Below are 14,980 nucleotides of genomic sequence, written 5' to 3'. Positions count from 1 at the left end.
TAGGAAAAAAATAGGCATAATTAACTTTTAGCAGTCCACACGCTCAATTTAGTCCTGTATGAATGTACAAACTGCAATACAGAGGGGAAAAACATATATTACAGAATCTAAAGATCACGGATATCCTCATACTCAAAACTACTAAATGTTGTTACTTTGCACCAGGAACTCTTTGTGTTCAGTGTTGACTGTTGTGTCCCAGGTACATCTTAGGAAACATGACAGGTGATGCACATGTACAGTAATTTTTATTTAGAGGCCACAGCTCTTGCATATTACAACTGTTGGCTTTCATAAGGCAAAAGCAAGAATGAATCCACCAGCTAATTCACACAGAAAACAGAAAGCGTTTGGGGAGGGTGGGAACCCACGGGCATGCAGCAATGGCTCAGAATGCAATGTACAGCATTTTATATTTATATATATTTATATAATATATACAAAACAACAGTGAGACCCAAACAAATGCCAGACATCTCATTCTACACAATTACAGAACAAAGACGGACCAACTTTTTTTTTTTAATAAAAAAAATTCTTTTTGCTCTTTTTCCTTGTAAAAGTGCAACTCAATTAAAATAGAACCTGTTTCAAGGCCTTTTAATGTTGAAATAAAAATAGAATCTCCCGAGTTATCAAAATGGAGCTATGAGAATATTGCATCTCTAGAATACCCACTCGAAGTTCAAGATTCCTGTTGAACCATGTCTAATTCGTAATTGAGATGAGATCACATAGCATTGACACATGATAAAAAATGCAGGTCTAGACTTACTGTCGATGTTAAGAACAGTGAGTAGACGACGGTTTATCTGTAACAGCCGTAAACAAATACAGAGGTTTTATTTTCAGTTCGAAGCAGTTGGCATTCACTTAAAAACAGACGAGACAAAGAAAAGGGTCCACACACTCATCATCACGACAATGTACCATTAATGAATGTAGAATACGACAAAGAAGCGCCATATAGGATTGCATTGGACAGGGACACACCTATTAATCTCACTCAACATTGTCAAACAAATGGTTCTCCATATTGCTTAGTAACACATAGAAATGAATTTAGAAATGAATGAATCCAAGATAGGTGCTATCTTTATCATGACACAGCTAAACTGCCAATCATGGTTATTTTTTTTTAAACATTTTTATTTTGATTTTCTTCAGTATAAGTACTATTTTTATAGTTAATAGTTCCTTCATAGGCATTTCGAGCTGACAAAGAGGTCCTAGAGTGGCTATCTGAGTTGGTACATGCATCGGTAACCAGGCTAAAGTCAAAAGTGTGAAAGGGAGGGGGTCGGGGTGAGGGAGGGTCCTAGAGGGAGGCCGGGGCTGAAGTCTCGGTGTCTAGTCGTCCTCTTCGTCCTCCTCGTCGCTGTCCTTCATGGAGATGCCTTGCATGCCTCCTTCCCTCACCGAAGCAGCGGCCTCCTCCATGGTCAGCCTGTTGCGCACCGTGTCGTACATCTTACTGTTCAGGGTGGAGTCGAGGACACCCTGCAGGCGGAAGTCCCGGTACTTTTTCTGCATGAAGACAAATATATATGTCGCGTGACACGCTTCCTGCTGTGTCTACTACAAAAGAAAGTTGACATGAGATACATGGAAGTCAGAGAAATAGTGAAACCATGGGCCAGCTTTTGGATCTTAAAGGACCACGTAAGCTGCAGGAGTCCAAAACCCATCCATGTGAACCCACGGTGCTCTAAGATAGACCAAGTTAGGATTTGTAGACAAAAAAAAGTTTCCAGTTTATCAACACCTTACCTTTGTAATCCTGATGAGGATTTTTAACTGGTAGACGTGGAGCTGCTGATCCATGCGTTCAGTGAGCCAGGTCCCCAGCAGGTTCATGGTGGCAGTGTACCATTGCTGAAACACAAACACAACACTCTCCAGCAAAACACACACCCACACACGTACTAAAGACACCATGACAGAAAACTAACCTTTAAGACGCAGGTATAAAACCAGAACTAAACATGTACATTTCATAATAACATCAGCATTCAGTCACTCGGATTGAAGCTCAGTACAAAGTCTGTATCGCACTTCACAAGAAACCCATTCTTGCATGAGTCAGAACGAGCAAATAATGCAAGTTAAGAGGTTTTCGAAAAAGGGGAAATCATGTTCAAAATAAATAAAATCTCACGAGCCACAGAAGTATTACAAGCTACAGAACATGGACGTGCTTCAACTGTTTCTTTTGATCGTAGATTAAAAGATATAATACTCCAACTTCTACATGTCAGATCGCCTCATCTCTTCATCGCGTGCTTTTAACTCGGAGTTCCGGACAGCATTAAATATAAATCACTGAGCCGATATCAAAGTTAAACTTTGGAAGTTAACGCTGGTGCACTGAAGTGGTGACAACTTCAAACTATATGGTAAAACATTAGACTTGCTACATTTCTCAAACATTTCTCTCACTTTTTGGGGGTCTCTAATTTGGATGAAAAGATCAAAACTGGTGTAGGATAGCACAACGAATGGGAACAGTGAAACAGCTAGTCTGGCTTTAACAATAGGTAAGTACAATCAAAAAGCTCAAACATAATTAACATGCTTTTTAGGTCTGAGTAAGAGAAACTGCACAATGTTAGTGCAAAACTAATCTTAGCATAAAACATGAAGCAATAAACTGTCTCCTTGCTTTGACTTCATCCATAAGAAATATTCAATTATTGTCATACTAAGAGCTAAAAGTAAAAGCAGACCTTACTGAGCTGTGTGCCAAAAACTCAGGATCCACACTGCTCTAAACACTCGGTGTCATGATGTTAAAAGTGAGGAGATATAGTCAATTTGGTCGTCTCAGACACAGATGTGGCTGTGAGCACAGAGTCTCTACCCACCTTATGTCTGTGAGGGGCAACCAATCAGAAGAAAACTGGCTTCAAGGGAGGGTAAAGGGAGCCAAGACAGCTTGTTTTTAGACAGTGGGTGAATTGAGCGGCTCCACCAAGGGCCATTAAACAACAGAAGATGATTATTCTGAGCAGTAAACCATGAAAAGCTACAGTAACAATATCCAAGAATTAAAATATCATTTTGAAATGAGCAAAATAGGTTCCCTGTCATAGAAATATGCACTCGGGTCATTTTACTAAACAACGGACTTATAAGCTTATCCCAGTGGTCAATAAGACACAAAAAAAAAACAGAAGAGCTTCTTTGGTGTCAAATCCCCCAACGACACTTCGCACTAAACCAACAGATGGAATCAAATTAAATTCTATGTAATGTTTACTAAAGTAAATGGAAACTGCTTGAATTTCATTTAGTGATCCCAACACACTCAAGGACACAAACAGACACACGTTTACCTTTTACACAAGGAAACTGCATTTATAGCGCTACGAAGAGATGGAAGGAGCAAGTTTATGGAATTTCCCTGAGTGCACTGATATTACAGCGACTTGAAGGAATTAATTAAAAAGAGGGAAGTCATAACGCATTGAAAAATGTATCTGTCTTGAACTGCAATTACCTTTTCAACTTCTAAAAAATGTTCAAGTCGATATTTTGTAGCAGCTGCATGGCCCATCAATTACTGAAGGCAATTACTAAGCCTTTATTTATAATTTATTCAAGTGGAAACGCGGTGCTGCGTTTGAAATGCCCTACACTGTGGATAGAAAACTACTATGGGGAATTGAAATTATAGTTTTGACACGGGTACATTAGCAAAAGAAAAATAGAATGAGAGTGAGTAAATGGTTTGCAGGCAGGGAGCAGCGGTGCTGTTTTCTTGTACCTTTTTCGCTCTCGTTTCCTTGGGGTGGCAATTTTCCAGACTGCACCAAAGTTACAAGAGAACAGCACCCATGTTTGATAGAAACGGGCGTCATACCTCCAAAAAAGGTCAACTTTAAACTTGTGAGTAGGCAGGAACGCAGAGAAGCTTTAGAAGGCCCGAATTAGAGGTGGAAGGAGTTAGCTTAGTTGGTGTGTTTTTAGTTTTTAGGTTGAGGTTTATTGAGATCAGGATTAGGTGAATGGTTGAAAGGTTTGAACTTGCAGATGCCTGTCCACTTCACAGTCGAGTTGAGCGTGCAGTGCATGCAGACTTCGCGGGTGGGTGGGTGAGTGGCTGAGTACGTGCTAAGGACGACTGCTCTATGTGCAAATGAGGCAGAACTCTGAGGAGGGTCATGCTAGAAGATGTACACAGGAAGATTATTTGACTCTAAAATCATGCCAACCAACATAATGTGATAAAACAAGGCAACGCAACGCTAGAGATAAGTGCCACTTTTTGACTAGAGGAGGCAGCAGGAATGAAGTTAATCAGAAAACAGGAGATTAAAAGGATTGAAATAAATCAGCGTAAGAAAGAGAGATAAAGTAGAGCCTATGCAGCGTCTAGGAACGACTTCCACATGCATGCAAATGAATGAATGGAAATGCATTCAAATCAAAAAGAAAAAAACATTGACGGCTTCGAACTTGCTAAAACTGAAACACTCACAGCTCAAAACAAAACAAAAAAAAGTCAATTTCAACACAACGGTGCTGACTAGGATCTCAGTTGGGCACTCTGGGGCCACACGGGGGACACAAGGGGGTAAAAAGCTCCACAGTAGAAAAAATTAAGGACACACGGAGACAGGGGAGCCAGTGTGGACCTCAAAGACAAAAGCAAAACCCACTTCACAACAGCATCACTCCTGGCTCCAAATAAAAAAGAAGATTAAAAAAAAAAAGTCATATTCATCTGGCACAAAAATAGAAAACCATTGTCTGTCAGACATAAAAACGTGACGTCACTGCCTCACAGAAAGAACTGAGAATCTGTCAGACACACAAAGCACTCACACGCCTGTGGAGACACAGGTCTTTACAAACAGGTTCTAAATGACATGAAGCAGACACATCACAGCATTATGTGTTGTTTGAATCACACATGGAGGACACATTTATGTCAATGTATCCCATTAGGATTATGTTTGGTAAGACAGTGCTCTCTTCCCCCTGTAACACACTGGTTCCCAACAATTCACATCCAAGTCATGCCTTTTTATGAACCCTCATTAGACCTTATACTTTTTTAACCTGCATCATGTTTGCTTCTTAGGTTGCTTTCATTAATGTTTCAAATCCCTGGAGGCAATGGAAACAGCCGTGTGGAAGTTCAGCTGCAGTTTAGCAGCGTGGGAGTTACATAAAACTGACTAAAAATGGCTCGGACCTCAGAATACTAACAATAGAAAGCTAAAGTAGATCTATTAATGCCCCCAGAGCATAAAAGTGTAAACCTGGTCTGAGCAGGTGGAAGTCATTCATCATCTGTTCTCATCAATTGTGTAAAAACAACAATAGAAAAGGGAGAAGGCGTTTGTGCTGTTTTTAGGACTATATTTATATTTGAAAAAGCTTAGTCTTTTGTGCTTTGTCCGGTTTGTTGTTTGTCATGTCTCGTTGCCCTTCGTTTCTCTTTCCCCTCACCCCAATTGTTCGCAGCAGATGGCTGCCCCTCCCTGAGCCTGGCCCTGCTGGAGGTTTGCTTGTGTTAGAAGAGAATTTTTTTTTTATTGTTGTGTTTTTTGCCACTACTATCGCCAAGTGCTTTGTACATCGATGTAGGGGTCTTTACTTTTATATAAAGAGCCTTGTGCTGACTACTGCTGTGATTTGGTGATATATAAATAAGCATGAATTGTTTCCCAATACCTTAGACTCCCGAACTCTGTTTTTTATTCAGTTTTAGCTTTTTTTTTCAAAGCATGTTTTCATTTTGTGTTCATTTTATTCCCCTTTTTACTTTCTCCTGGGGGATGCTTTGAATTGCAATGTTTATTTAAAAGGTGTTACAAAGATAAATTTGCACTTTAGGACTGAAAAGTCTGTTGCAGGTTATCATTTTTACTACCAGTGCATCTATTTTCATCTTTCTCTTGCATTTTATCTAAATGATGAAATTTGGTTTATGCTTACACTGCTGTTCACTCACCTCAGTCTAAGTTGCGCAACAGACTGCTCGGGGTGTAATTAAAAAAAGGGGGGCGTGATGTCTCCTTTCTGTTCATATTTATCATCATCGTCATGACTGATCGCATTTTCCTTGGGTGGTTGGGAACCACTGTTCTAACAGATCAAGGGTATTTGCCATGTCAGCCTCTCAGATTGACCCAGGCCCGTCCAGCAGTGCATCATTCACCCAGCGTTTTCATTTCACACACAGAAACGGCACAGGTGCTTCACTGTGGACTGACGACAAAAGGACTGAGTGGGTTTTTATTTTCATTCAGGAGGCTGACATGTTTTGTGTGGAAAGCATCTGAAAGCAGAGGACGGTGGTGACTTAAAAAATACAAGAACTTGGTGTCCTGGCGTATGATCAGTATGGACAGTTCTGTTCTTTCCACAGAGAGCACTGCTTTAGATAATCCTTTCTGAGGATGCTTTTATGGACTCTTTGGTAAGTAAAAGTTTGATTTTTTAATACACAAAGGCCCAAAAGCACTGTGGCAATGCACACCAGAATGCAGAGGGCAGCTGAGATTCGGAAAGAAAAGAGACAGAGAGACAGAAAAGTCGAGAAGGGATCAGAAAAGCCTCTTCTTCCAGGCAGAAATACATTTCCTGGTCTCAAAATGGGACTTATCCCTCTCTGCCCTGTTGTTTTGCCACATTTTGGAAGGCCCCTCCCTTTTTGTGAGGAGGAGACGGCATCTTACTTACATCAAATAACCTTTCTATATACACCTCCTCATTGACCTTATCACGAAGCATATCCTGAGAGTGGCGCACAAAGGTCACGTAGCCGTCAGCTACATCCATTCCAGGTTTCTATAAGAACAGACAAAGAATAGGGTCACGACTCAGGAGAAGAGCAAACAAGCGGCTGTACCAATAATTACTGTCTTCAAAAATCACTCAGATGATATTTTGTTCAGCTTTAAATGCTCACAAACAAAACAGGAAAGTCGGAGGCTGTTAAACTTACAGGTACATCCACATATTTTGAAGCAGCTTTCACCTGAAAGTCGAAACAAAACCGTCAAACAGTGGCTGAAAGGTGAAATGTTAATTATCGTCAGATTCATTAGGGCTTGGAATATTTTACTATTAAAGATACATAACTAGAGTTCTTTTACCCTTTTTTAACCCCCCATGAGACAAAAAAAGCAGGCTTTCAGGAAATACATTCAGTTTTTCAGAATATAAAGTGAATTTTTTTTAAGAATACTTTCAAGAAAAATAAACTGAGGGACTGAAGAAAGAAAAATCTTACCGTGAATGAAAGGAATGAAGAAAAGAGAGTGCCTTCATCATATCTGGAAATTTTGGCCAGCACTCCCTCCAATATAGCAACAAACTGAAAAACGAGAGGAATCATGAACAATCTAATAATCATATTTTAAAAAAGTCAAGTTACATTTTTTTCTACTATTGTTATCAAAGTAAGCTGATATGAAGCTGCACCTTTGCAACCAGAAGCTGAATCATGTCCCTCACACTCTCCTCAATCAGCTCGTCTATCTGGGAGTGGAACTGTTTCTGTGGAAAGCAGAAGAATTTCCAACAAAAGTGTTCACGTCAGCAAATTAAAAGCACAAAGCCTCATTGTCCAACATGCAATCATTGCCCCAGATGAAGTTTTTACCTCTTGGCCCATCTCCATAGCACACAATTTTGCTGATTGGTCCTTGGCGTCCACCATCACGTTGAACATGGTGCATAATGTTGGAGAGATGCGGAAATCTGTGGACTTGCTGCTCTTTGCCAGCTTGGACTCAAATGCCATCCTGGTGCTGCAGTGCAAATTAAAAATGATACACTCTAAAATGAAAATGTGCTGCAGATGTTCATTATGCAGAAAACAAACTCTTTGCATTTTGGAGCTTTTGTGTCTCTCGCAGTTTGTCATCATCTCCCGCACAGTCACACAAATACACACCGTTTGACACAGTTCTCGATCATGTTGCTCGACATGAGCTTGATGCGGCTCTCGAGGTGTTTGGCAAACTCCTCCTCAGGCCAGTGCAGGTCCCTGATGAAAGTCTGGAGGGCGTCCAGCTTCCAGAAGAGGTCCTCCGATGTCCCGGAGCCATTACTGCCATTGACCCAAACACACATACACAGGTCAGAAGACAAATGTCAACCTGTTACCTGGGGGGGGGGGATTAAAGGTTTGGAGAGGGTGGGGGTTGTAGTGGCAGGAGCAGAGGTGGATGCTGTGCCGCTACACTTTATTTTTTTTAACACAATTTTGCTCTGGCCATATACTGACTGGTCCACCTACGTGTCTCCTTTCCTGTTTGTTCAGGAGTTTCTGGACAGTCAGTTTATGGGCGAAAAAGGAGCGGGAAGGGTTTACTGTAACAGATCAATAACCATGCTACAGAGTATGATTATTGACTGGTATGTGAAGTGGCCACATGCAGGTAAAGTCACTGCAGATACAGCAGCTAATCACACAAAGGAGTAGGGAATGGAGGAAGTGAGGGAGGGCGTGCAAAAAAAAAAGAAAAAAAAAAAAGGCATTTATAGTCAGTGTCCAAAAAACATTTTAAAAAATCTCCAAATTGGCTTCACTCATCACAGGCCCTCTCTCAACATCCATGTCCCCAGGCTGGTGGGACCCCTGGAAGGATTATCAAACAAACCATGCAGACCTTTTTAGCCATCCTGAGTAGAGCTGATTGGGAAAAGTGTTACATTTAGAGTGAGGAAGGAAAGGAGATGAAAACAGAGGCAGAGAGGTTTGAACTCCTGCCTCTAAGCCTCTCCACTTTATCATCTCCACTCCGAACCGCTCTGTCTGCCCTCCCAATCAGACTACTAGCAGGTGGTCAAGGTCAGAGATGAACCTACGGCCATGTACAATCTACAATTCGCTAAGCATCACTAGAGCAAATGTTTGTGGACAACAACTCTGGGGAGATACACATTTTGTACAATGGAGATCTTGATGTTTCAAATGGGGAACATTTTCTGCACGGTAGAACTCCAATAGCCTTAGAACTACTTTTTTTTTTTTGCTTGATTCGTTTTTTTTTTTTCAGCCTGTATCTCCACACCTCAGCTCAACAGCATGCATGTTGAGACAAATGAGAGCATTACAGCCTCTCATTTTAGAAAGCACGTCCCCATCTACTCTAACACCTCTCAGTGACCTTGGCATGAACATGAACAGCAATAAGTGGCAAGTATTCACAGGAGAAAACCGATTCAGATTTTGTTGAATTTAAATGTCAGTTTCGACTTCATTTACATTTTTTGCTACAATTTCAAAATTTGGCAAATCTTTTTTAATTGTCCTTACTCATGGGCATCTTCATACCAAGTTATCACTGCTTTCTCAGTAAATCTAAAGTGAACTAGTTGAATACACACTCAGAGTCATATATAGCAGCCATCCATGACGGGGTAGAAAAGCTAGGCATTTGTGGAAGGTTAACTGATAGTCCTGCTACTGGCACTGGCAGATTTGGTACTTTGGGAATTTGGAGGTTCACATTTGGTAGATTCACATTGGGCAGATTACTTGTTAAACTCCTGCAGAAAAGACAGACAAAAAGAAAAAAAAAGAATCCATAACAGTGGCGTGGGAGCTGCAGAAAGCAATGTAACACTCATCATAAAAGTAAAATCTGAAAATATGTGAAGACTGGAACAAAGAGTAACGCACATGAAAGGGACGGTAACTGTCAAAGACTCACATTTTACAAAAATACTCAAGAGTAAAGAGAGCTGGACACACACATAAAGTATTAAATGCAGCGATAGAGACAAGCAAAGTAATACTGAAAACCCAAAAAATGAACACGAATAAAGACCAAGAAAATACAGGTTACCTTAATACACTTTAAATATAATCTTTGCAATGAAAGGAAAATGTGAAAGCAGACATATTAAAGCCACAACAAATAAAGTAGCAACATAACACACTGGAGGCAAATTTTTTTCTGGTAACATGTCAAAGCACACGTCATGAATGTTAGTTCACACACAGAACAACAGGGATACTATGTTTTGCCCTGACCCCAATGTGTCGGCGAGAATTGGTGAGACATACATTAATCAAGCACTATTTTCAGACTAGAAAAACCAATTTCTTCTACAGGATAAAGAGGTTGCTCAGCCCACACTTGGCTCGTTCTTTAAAAGTGAAGCTACAGGAAGCTTGGATGAACATTACAGCTGCGCTACCAGATTTTTCAGCCTCCACACAGTCAGTCAGTCTGTCATCTGCATAAAAAAGCTTTGCATCTCCAGCCATCCTACAGCCTAGCTATAAAGACGGAAGCTCCTTACTTTACAGGCTCCCAGGACTCTCTCTCAAAGCCCTTGTGAATTGATTGTGCGATGGAGGACTCCATCAGATCCACATATCTAACCACCAGAGGAGCATACAGATCTTGAAGATGTTTGTGAAACTTTCCATTGCACAGATGATCTATGAGGGGGGGAAAAGCATGTTACAAAAGGATATCATACTTTTTTCTTTTTTTTTTAGATGAAAATACCTGAAGGTAGCTGAAACATAAAGATGGGCCAACTGCATGAACTTACAATCTGTCCGGAGGAAGTCATTGAGCAGCTGGAAAAGGGGAAAGCTGTCCCAGCTCTCAGGTGACTGGATCTCCAGAGCGGCATCCATGTCGATGGCGTAGAGGGCCAGGAAGTTTTCTGCATGTTCCACCATAAGGTCTGTCCACCATGCAAATGCCTAGAGACACAGCAGGAGGGAAAGCAAACAGGTGAACAAGTCCTCCTGTTTAAAGATGAGAGGGAAAGGAGGGAATAATAAACACTACTGGACAGTATCGCTCTTAAAAGGAAATACCACTGGGTTGATGCATGTTTGGTGTGTTGAGGGAATAGTTTGGCATTTCGGCAAATATCCTTACCCTTTCTTGCTGGGACTTGATTTTTCATACGTTGGATGTAACACTTGAATATGAAGCTAAAGTCAGAAGCTGGTTGGGTTTACTTAGTTTAAACACTTGAAACAGAGGGAAGCAGCTAGACTACCAGGGTCTCACAGCACAGGGTAAGAGGCAGGGCGCACTCCTGGTTTTTAAGTGGGCTTTTTGTATTACCTACACTAATTGGCAGGTCACACAGTATTGGTATGCACAAGTTTGCTAGCATCACTGTATAACCTAGCGCTTCTCTTTCTCAACCAAGCATTGATGATACATTTCCTGTTATACTAGAAAACATATAAAGCCGAATGCACCACAGACCACCCTCTCAAATGATTTCAGTAATTGCAAAACCTGCCTGTAGCTATTTGCATTTGTTTATCTGTGATCTGGTTAGCATTTTAAAATCGAGTGTAAACAGAGTTGCCAGAAGACTGATTTACTACCTTTGAGCAGTCCAGCTGCTTCTCTCTGTTACAGGTGTCCATTAGACGTCCCCTGTTATTTAATTTGAGAAGATATTTGGTTATATTTGTGGATACCGAATGACTTTTCCGTGCCGTGTGTGAATTCTGTAATTGCCGGGTATTTCCTTTCAAATGAACAGAAATTCTATCACAGCTGTCAGCTTGTGTGCTTGTGTATGTTTTCCATGGCATACAACTAGATCAAATCCACAGCTCTTCCTAATTGGTACATGAATTCAAATCCAGATTATACTTGGGAGAAGATTTGCACAGTGGGGTTGCATCTTTGTGCCTTCTATTCATGACAGTATCTTTACATCTAGGGTGCTCTTCTCATGCAAACGTGGATCTCCCTGCATGCTTTTCTCTCCAGCTGAGAGATGAGGGGGTCCACCATTCACATCACCAACAAACCCATAGCCCACTAGATGTGAATGTGTCTCATGCACATCACTGTCTAGACACACCAAAGACTGCAGCATACAGCATCTCTAGTGTTGGAGTGTGTCTGTTCCAATTAGTTAAGTAGGTGTCTGAGATTCAGCGGATCGTTTTTCTAGCACAGTCAGGACTTTCTCACCCTTTGACAGCAGAGGTACAGTAGTTGCTTTGCTGGCAGTCTTGGCTTGGCTTATTTGCTTATCATTCAGACTAACATATTGCCAAGTTCAATTAATGAAGCTGAATTTTTCCAAGTTATGCTGCATGCTCTACTTTACTGCTGTTTATTGTTAATCGACCACCTTATTTAACCACCACAGCAGCAGTCAGAACCGTACTTACCTTCCTACTTACCTGTCCACTTCAAACGTTTAAAAATCATGATAGCTCTAATGTTAGAAACACAGGCAGCAAACAAGGCTCTTCTCCATCGCATTCAAGGATATATACTCTTATATCAGCTAAAGGAGAGGACAGTAAATAGCTTCCAACAGGGAAGGGGAAAGGCTCAAAGGTCACCAGGCAGAGTAGCCTCCAACCTTTGTTAGTGGTTAAGGAACACATACAGGACCCTGAGAAATCTACGGCAGACCCACTGTTCAGCCAAAACAAACTCTAGTGCTGTATCAGTGCAACCATGTCAAGGGACCAGTCTTAAAGGGGGTGTAGTTTGCTTAGGGGAGAGATGTAGAATCATCTACTGGACATGCACAGAGCATTACGGGAGTTTCTCATTCAACTTGACTACATACCTCTTTTCCCTGCTTGGGCAGTCACCAATCATATGACAGTGAGAATACAGGAAGATGTTCAGAACAATAATGTATTTTTGAAGCATTTCTTTGTTAGGGTTTGTAAACTGAGAATAGACAGCAGAGAGGGATGGAAGAGGAGAAGCTGGAGAAGTAATGCTTAAACAGGTGCGGACTGTGAAATTAACTGCTGGATGGAGGGGAAACAAATGTTTATGGAGGATCAAACTTCAAAGGTTCACATGGAGCATACTTTGGGAAATTTACTGGTTCAGCATGCTAGGATAGAAAGGAAACCTCTTTATGGCCCGATGAACATGCTTTATGATAACAATTATGTTGTGCAAGCTAAAGTGTTTTTTTAAAAATTTATATTTAAACAGATTTGCTCTCACTTCTGTGCCTACAAACCCACCCACTGAGTTCATTCTCTGTCTAGAAACGTGCTTCTTGCCATAGTGGCGCACATGCCATACAGGAGGGTCGTGATGGGGACTGAAGAGGAAAAAAAGAAAAAAAAATACTGTACCGATTGATCTCCAGAACTTGTGACTGCCGCCTGTCAAGCATATTCAGAGAGATACAGTAAATCTGCTTTATCTGTATATTCTAAGATCACATTTGGATCACCTTCAGATCTACACAGCTGCACATGTTCATCATGCTTTCCATCAGCTTGATGTCTAAAGTCGCCAACACGATGGAATAAGGAAGCTAGATGGATTTTTAAAAGGAGATGCCTTCCTTGAATATTGGTTCAGCTTGTTCTCATTCCCAGAGTGCCAAATACTACCATTCTGTCAAAAGCTGCTAATATATTGAGATATGCGCAAGGTGTTGACTGGTGATGATGACACTCATATCACAGTTAAACCCACTGGGTAAGTGCAATTTGTCAGTGTGCACAGTTGTAAAGGGGCAAAATCCAAAGTGAGATCTCTTCCTACTTCTAACCGAGTCGATTTTTATGCCTAAATGCTTAAAATTAGTTAGTGAAAAACAAGCAAAACAAGCAAAACAAAGCACAAAGCGCAAATGGCTCACAAACCAAAGTGATTTGCTCCACAAAGACTCCTCCAATCACTTAATGCCAAATTGGTTTCTTTAAAGGAGGATCTGTGGAGGTGTCCTGTATTGCTAGAGCTCGTGTGTCAAGGCACATTTGACAAAGAAGAACTTTTGCATATATCTGCAAACATATATAGCAGAATTAGACAGGACAGCAGTGTTTGACACCCTGGGATGAGAACATGTCCATTAGCTTGTGGTGCTAAACCAAAGCCATACAGATCTAAAGGTAAAACAGTAGCAAAGACTGTGTTTAAGTAAAAAGTTAACTAATGTCAATTTCACCATTTTATTTGGGACAAAAATATGCTAAATGTCAAAACAGCAGTATATCTTTGTTGACTCCATTGGAATAAACTGGTGAAATTAAGACTGACTGAGTTGTTACAGTTTATGCTACCTTATACCTCCACTCCACTCCATTTCACTGGGATGTATTATACTTGTGACTCCACTAGATTTATTCAACACACATCTTTTCTTTAAGACTATATTTATTCACATAAAATCCTATTTGAACTTACAACTTAGAATGCTCTGTTTATATTTAAACCCATACATGTCAGTTTTTTAGGCTTTTGAACCTTTTTGAAATACTTCACATGTGGCTATGTGAATTCCCATCTAAACCTCTCAGGTTTCATTTACATGGCTTTCACGATTCCCCCAAGAAAAAGCAAAAACATTATCTGATTTAAATGTGGTGATCTCTCCTTGAAGGCTTTTTACCTGTGCACCTCTGGAAAGCCTTTCACCGCAAATCTCAAACTTGCACTTTTGTGTCAAACTACCTCAACCTGTCGAGACTCATTACTGAGCTGGCTTTTCAGTACAACCCAGAGAAGAAAAAACAGTTTTCAGTGGAAGAGCCAACAGACAACAAGACTGAAGGTGGCTCATCGGGTGAGGAGCGGGACCAAGAGCAGGGCTAGACTGGTAAACTGGCATATCGGGCATTTTCCTGGTGGGCCGACTCACTTTTGGACCGATGGGGCAACTAAAAGACCGCTGCACACTGGCCCCACAAGCACTGACAGCAGCCCATTCATTCAGCTTCATTACTGCCACTGTATTGCCCAATAAAATGTCTTAACTACCAAGCCCGCCTCTACATTCGCCCAAGTAGCTTAGTGTTGATGAGGTAGTGAAAAAGTGGAGCTGAAATGCTGAGACAGAAAAATAGAAATAAATGCAGCAAAATTAACCGACATGTTAGCTGTCGGGGCTGCTGCACCGTCAACTCCTCCTCGTAAAAAAGTGCACGAGGAGGGACCACAGCGAGGGAGACGCCTGGACCAAATATGCCAGGGCCGATTTTGTGTCCCAGTCCAGCCCTGAGCAGGAGTATGCTTCCTTTTTAAAAATT

At 41.0% G+C, this 14,980-nt stretch overlaps 1 protein-coding gene across 11 annotated transcripts in view; it reads right to left on the bottom strand.

The window, feature by feature from the left end:
* Nucleotides 1-231: 231 nt before the first annotated feature.
* cadpsb (Ca2+-dependent activator protein for secretion b) overlaps nt 232-14,980 on the bottom strand; it is a 66,197-nt gene continuing 51,448 nt past the window's right edge. For 4 of the 11 annotated variants that reach the window (XM_005724473.1, XM_005724476.1, XM_005724479.1 and 1 more), the window contains 13 exons: nt 13,076-13,105; nt 12,547-12,555; nt 10,531-10,687; nt 10,273-10,414; nt 9,352-9,513; nt 7,913-8,068; nt 7,619-7,766; nt 7,438-7,512; nt 7,247-7,330; nt 6,959-6,991; nt 6,694-6,801; nt 1,771-1,875; nt 232-1,527 (listed from right to left, as the gene is read on the bottom strand). In XM_005724473.1, the coding sequence (XP_005724530.1) occupies nt 1,351-1,527; nt 1,771-1,875; nt 6,694-6,801; nt 6,959-6,991; nt 7,247-7,330; nt 7,438-7,512; nt 7,619-7,766; nt 7,913-8,068; nt 9,352-9,513; nt 10,273-10,414; nt 10,531-10,687; nt 12,547-12,555; nt 13,076-13,105 (1,386 nt within the window). In that variant the 3' untranslated portion in view covers nt 232-1,350. The remainder of the gene's footprint in view (nt 1,528-1,770; nt 1,876-6,693; nt 6,802-6,958; nt 6,992-7,246; nt 7,331-7,437; nt 7,513-7,618; nt 7,767-7,912; nt 8,069-9,351; nt 9,514-10,272; nt 10,415-10,530; nt 10,688-12,546; nt 12,556-13,075; nt 13,106-14,980) is intronic. The other 7 variants (XM_005724483.1, XM_005724482.1, XM_005724484.1 and 4 more) reach the window with 4 other exon arrangements.

This window comes from Pundamilia nyererei, unplaced genomic scaffold (assembly GCF_000239375.1).
Source record: "Pundamilia nyererei isolate P.nyererei 1_Seehausen unplaced genomic scaffold, PunNye1.0 scaffold00012, whole genome shotgun sequence".
Taxonomy (NCBI): Eukaryota; Metazoa; Chordata; class Actinopteri; order Cichliformes; family Cichlidae; genus Pundamilia; species Pundamilia nyererei.
Note: the sequence above shows the minus strand (reverse complement) of the source record. Positions and strands in the feature narration are given on the sequence as shown.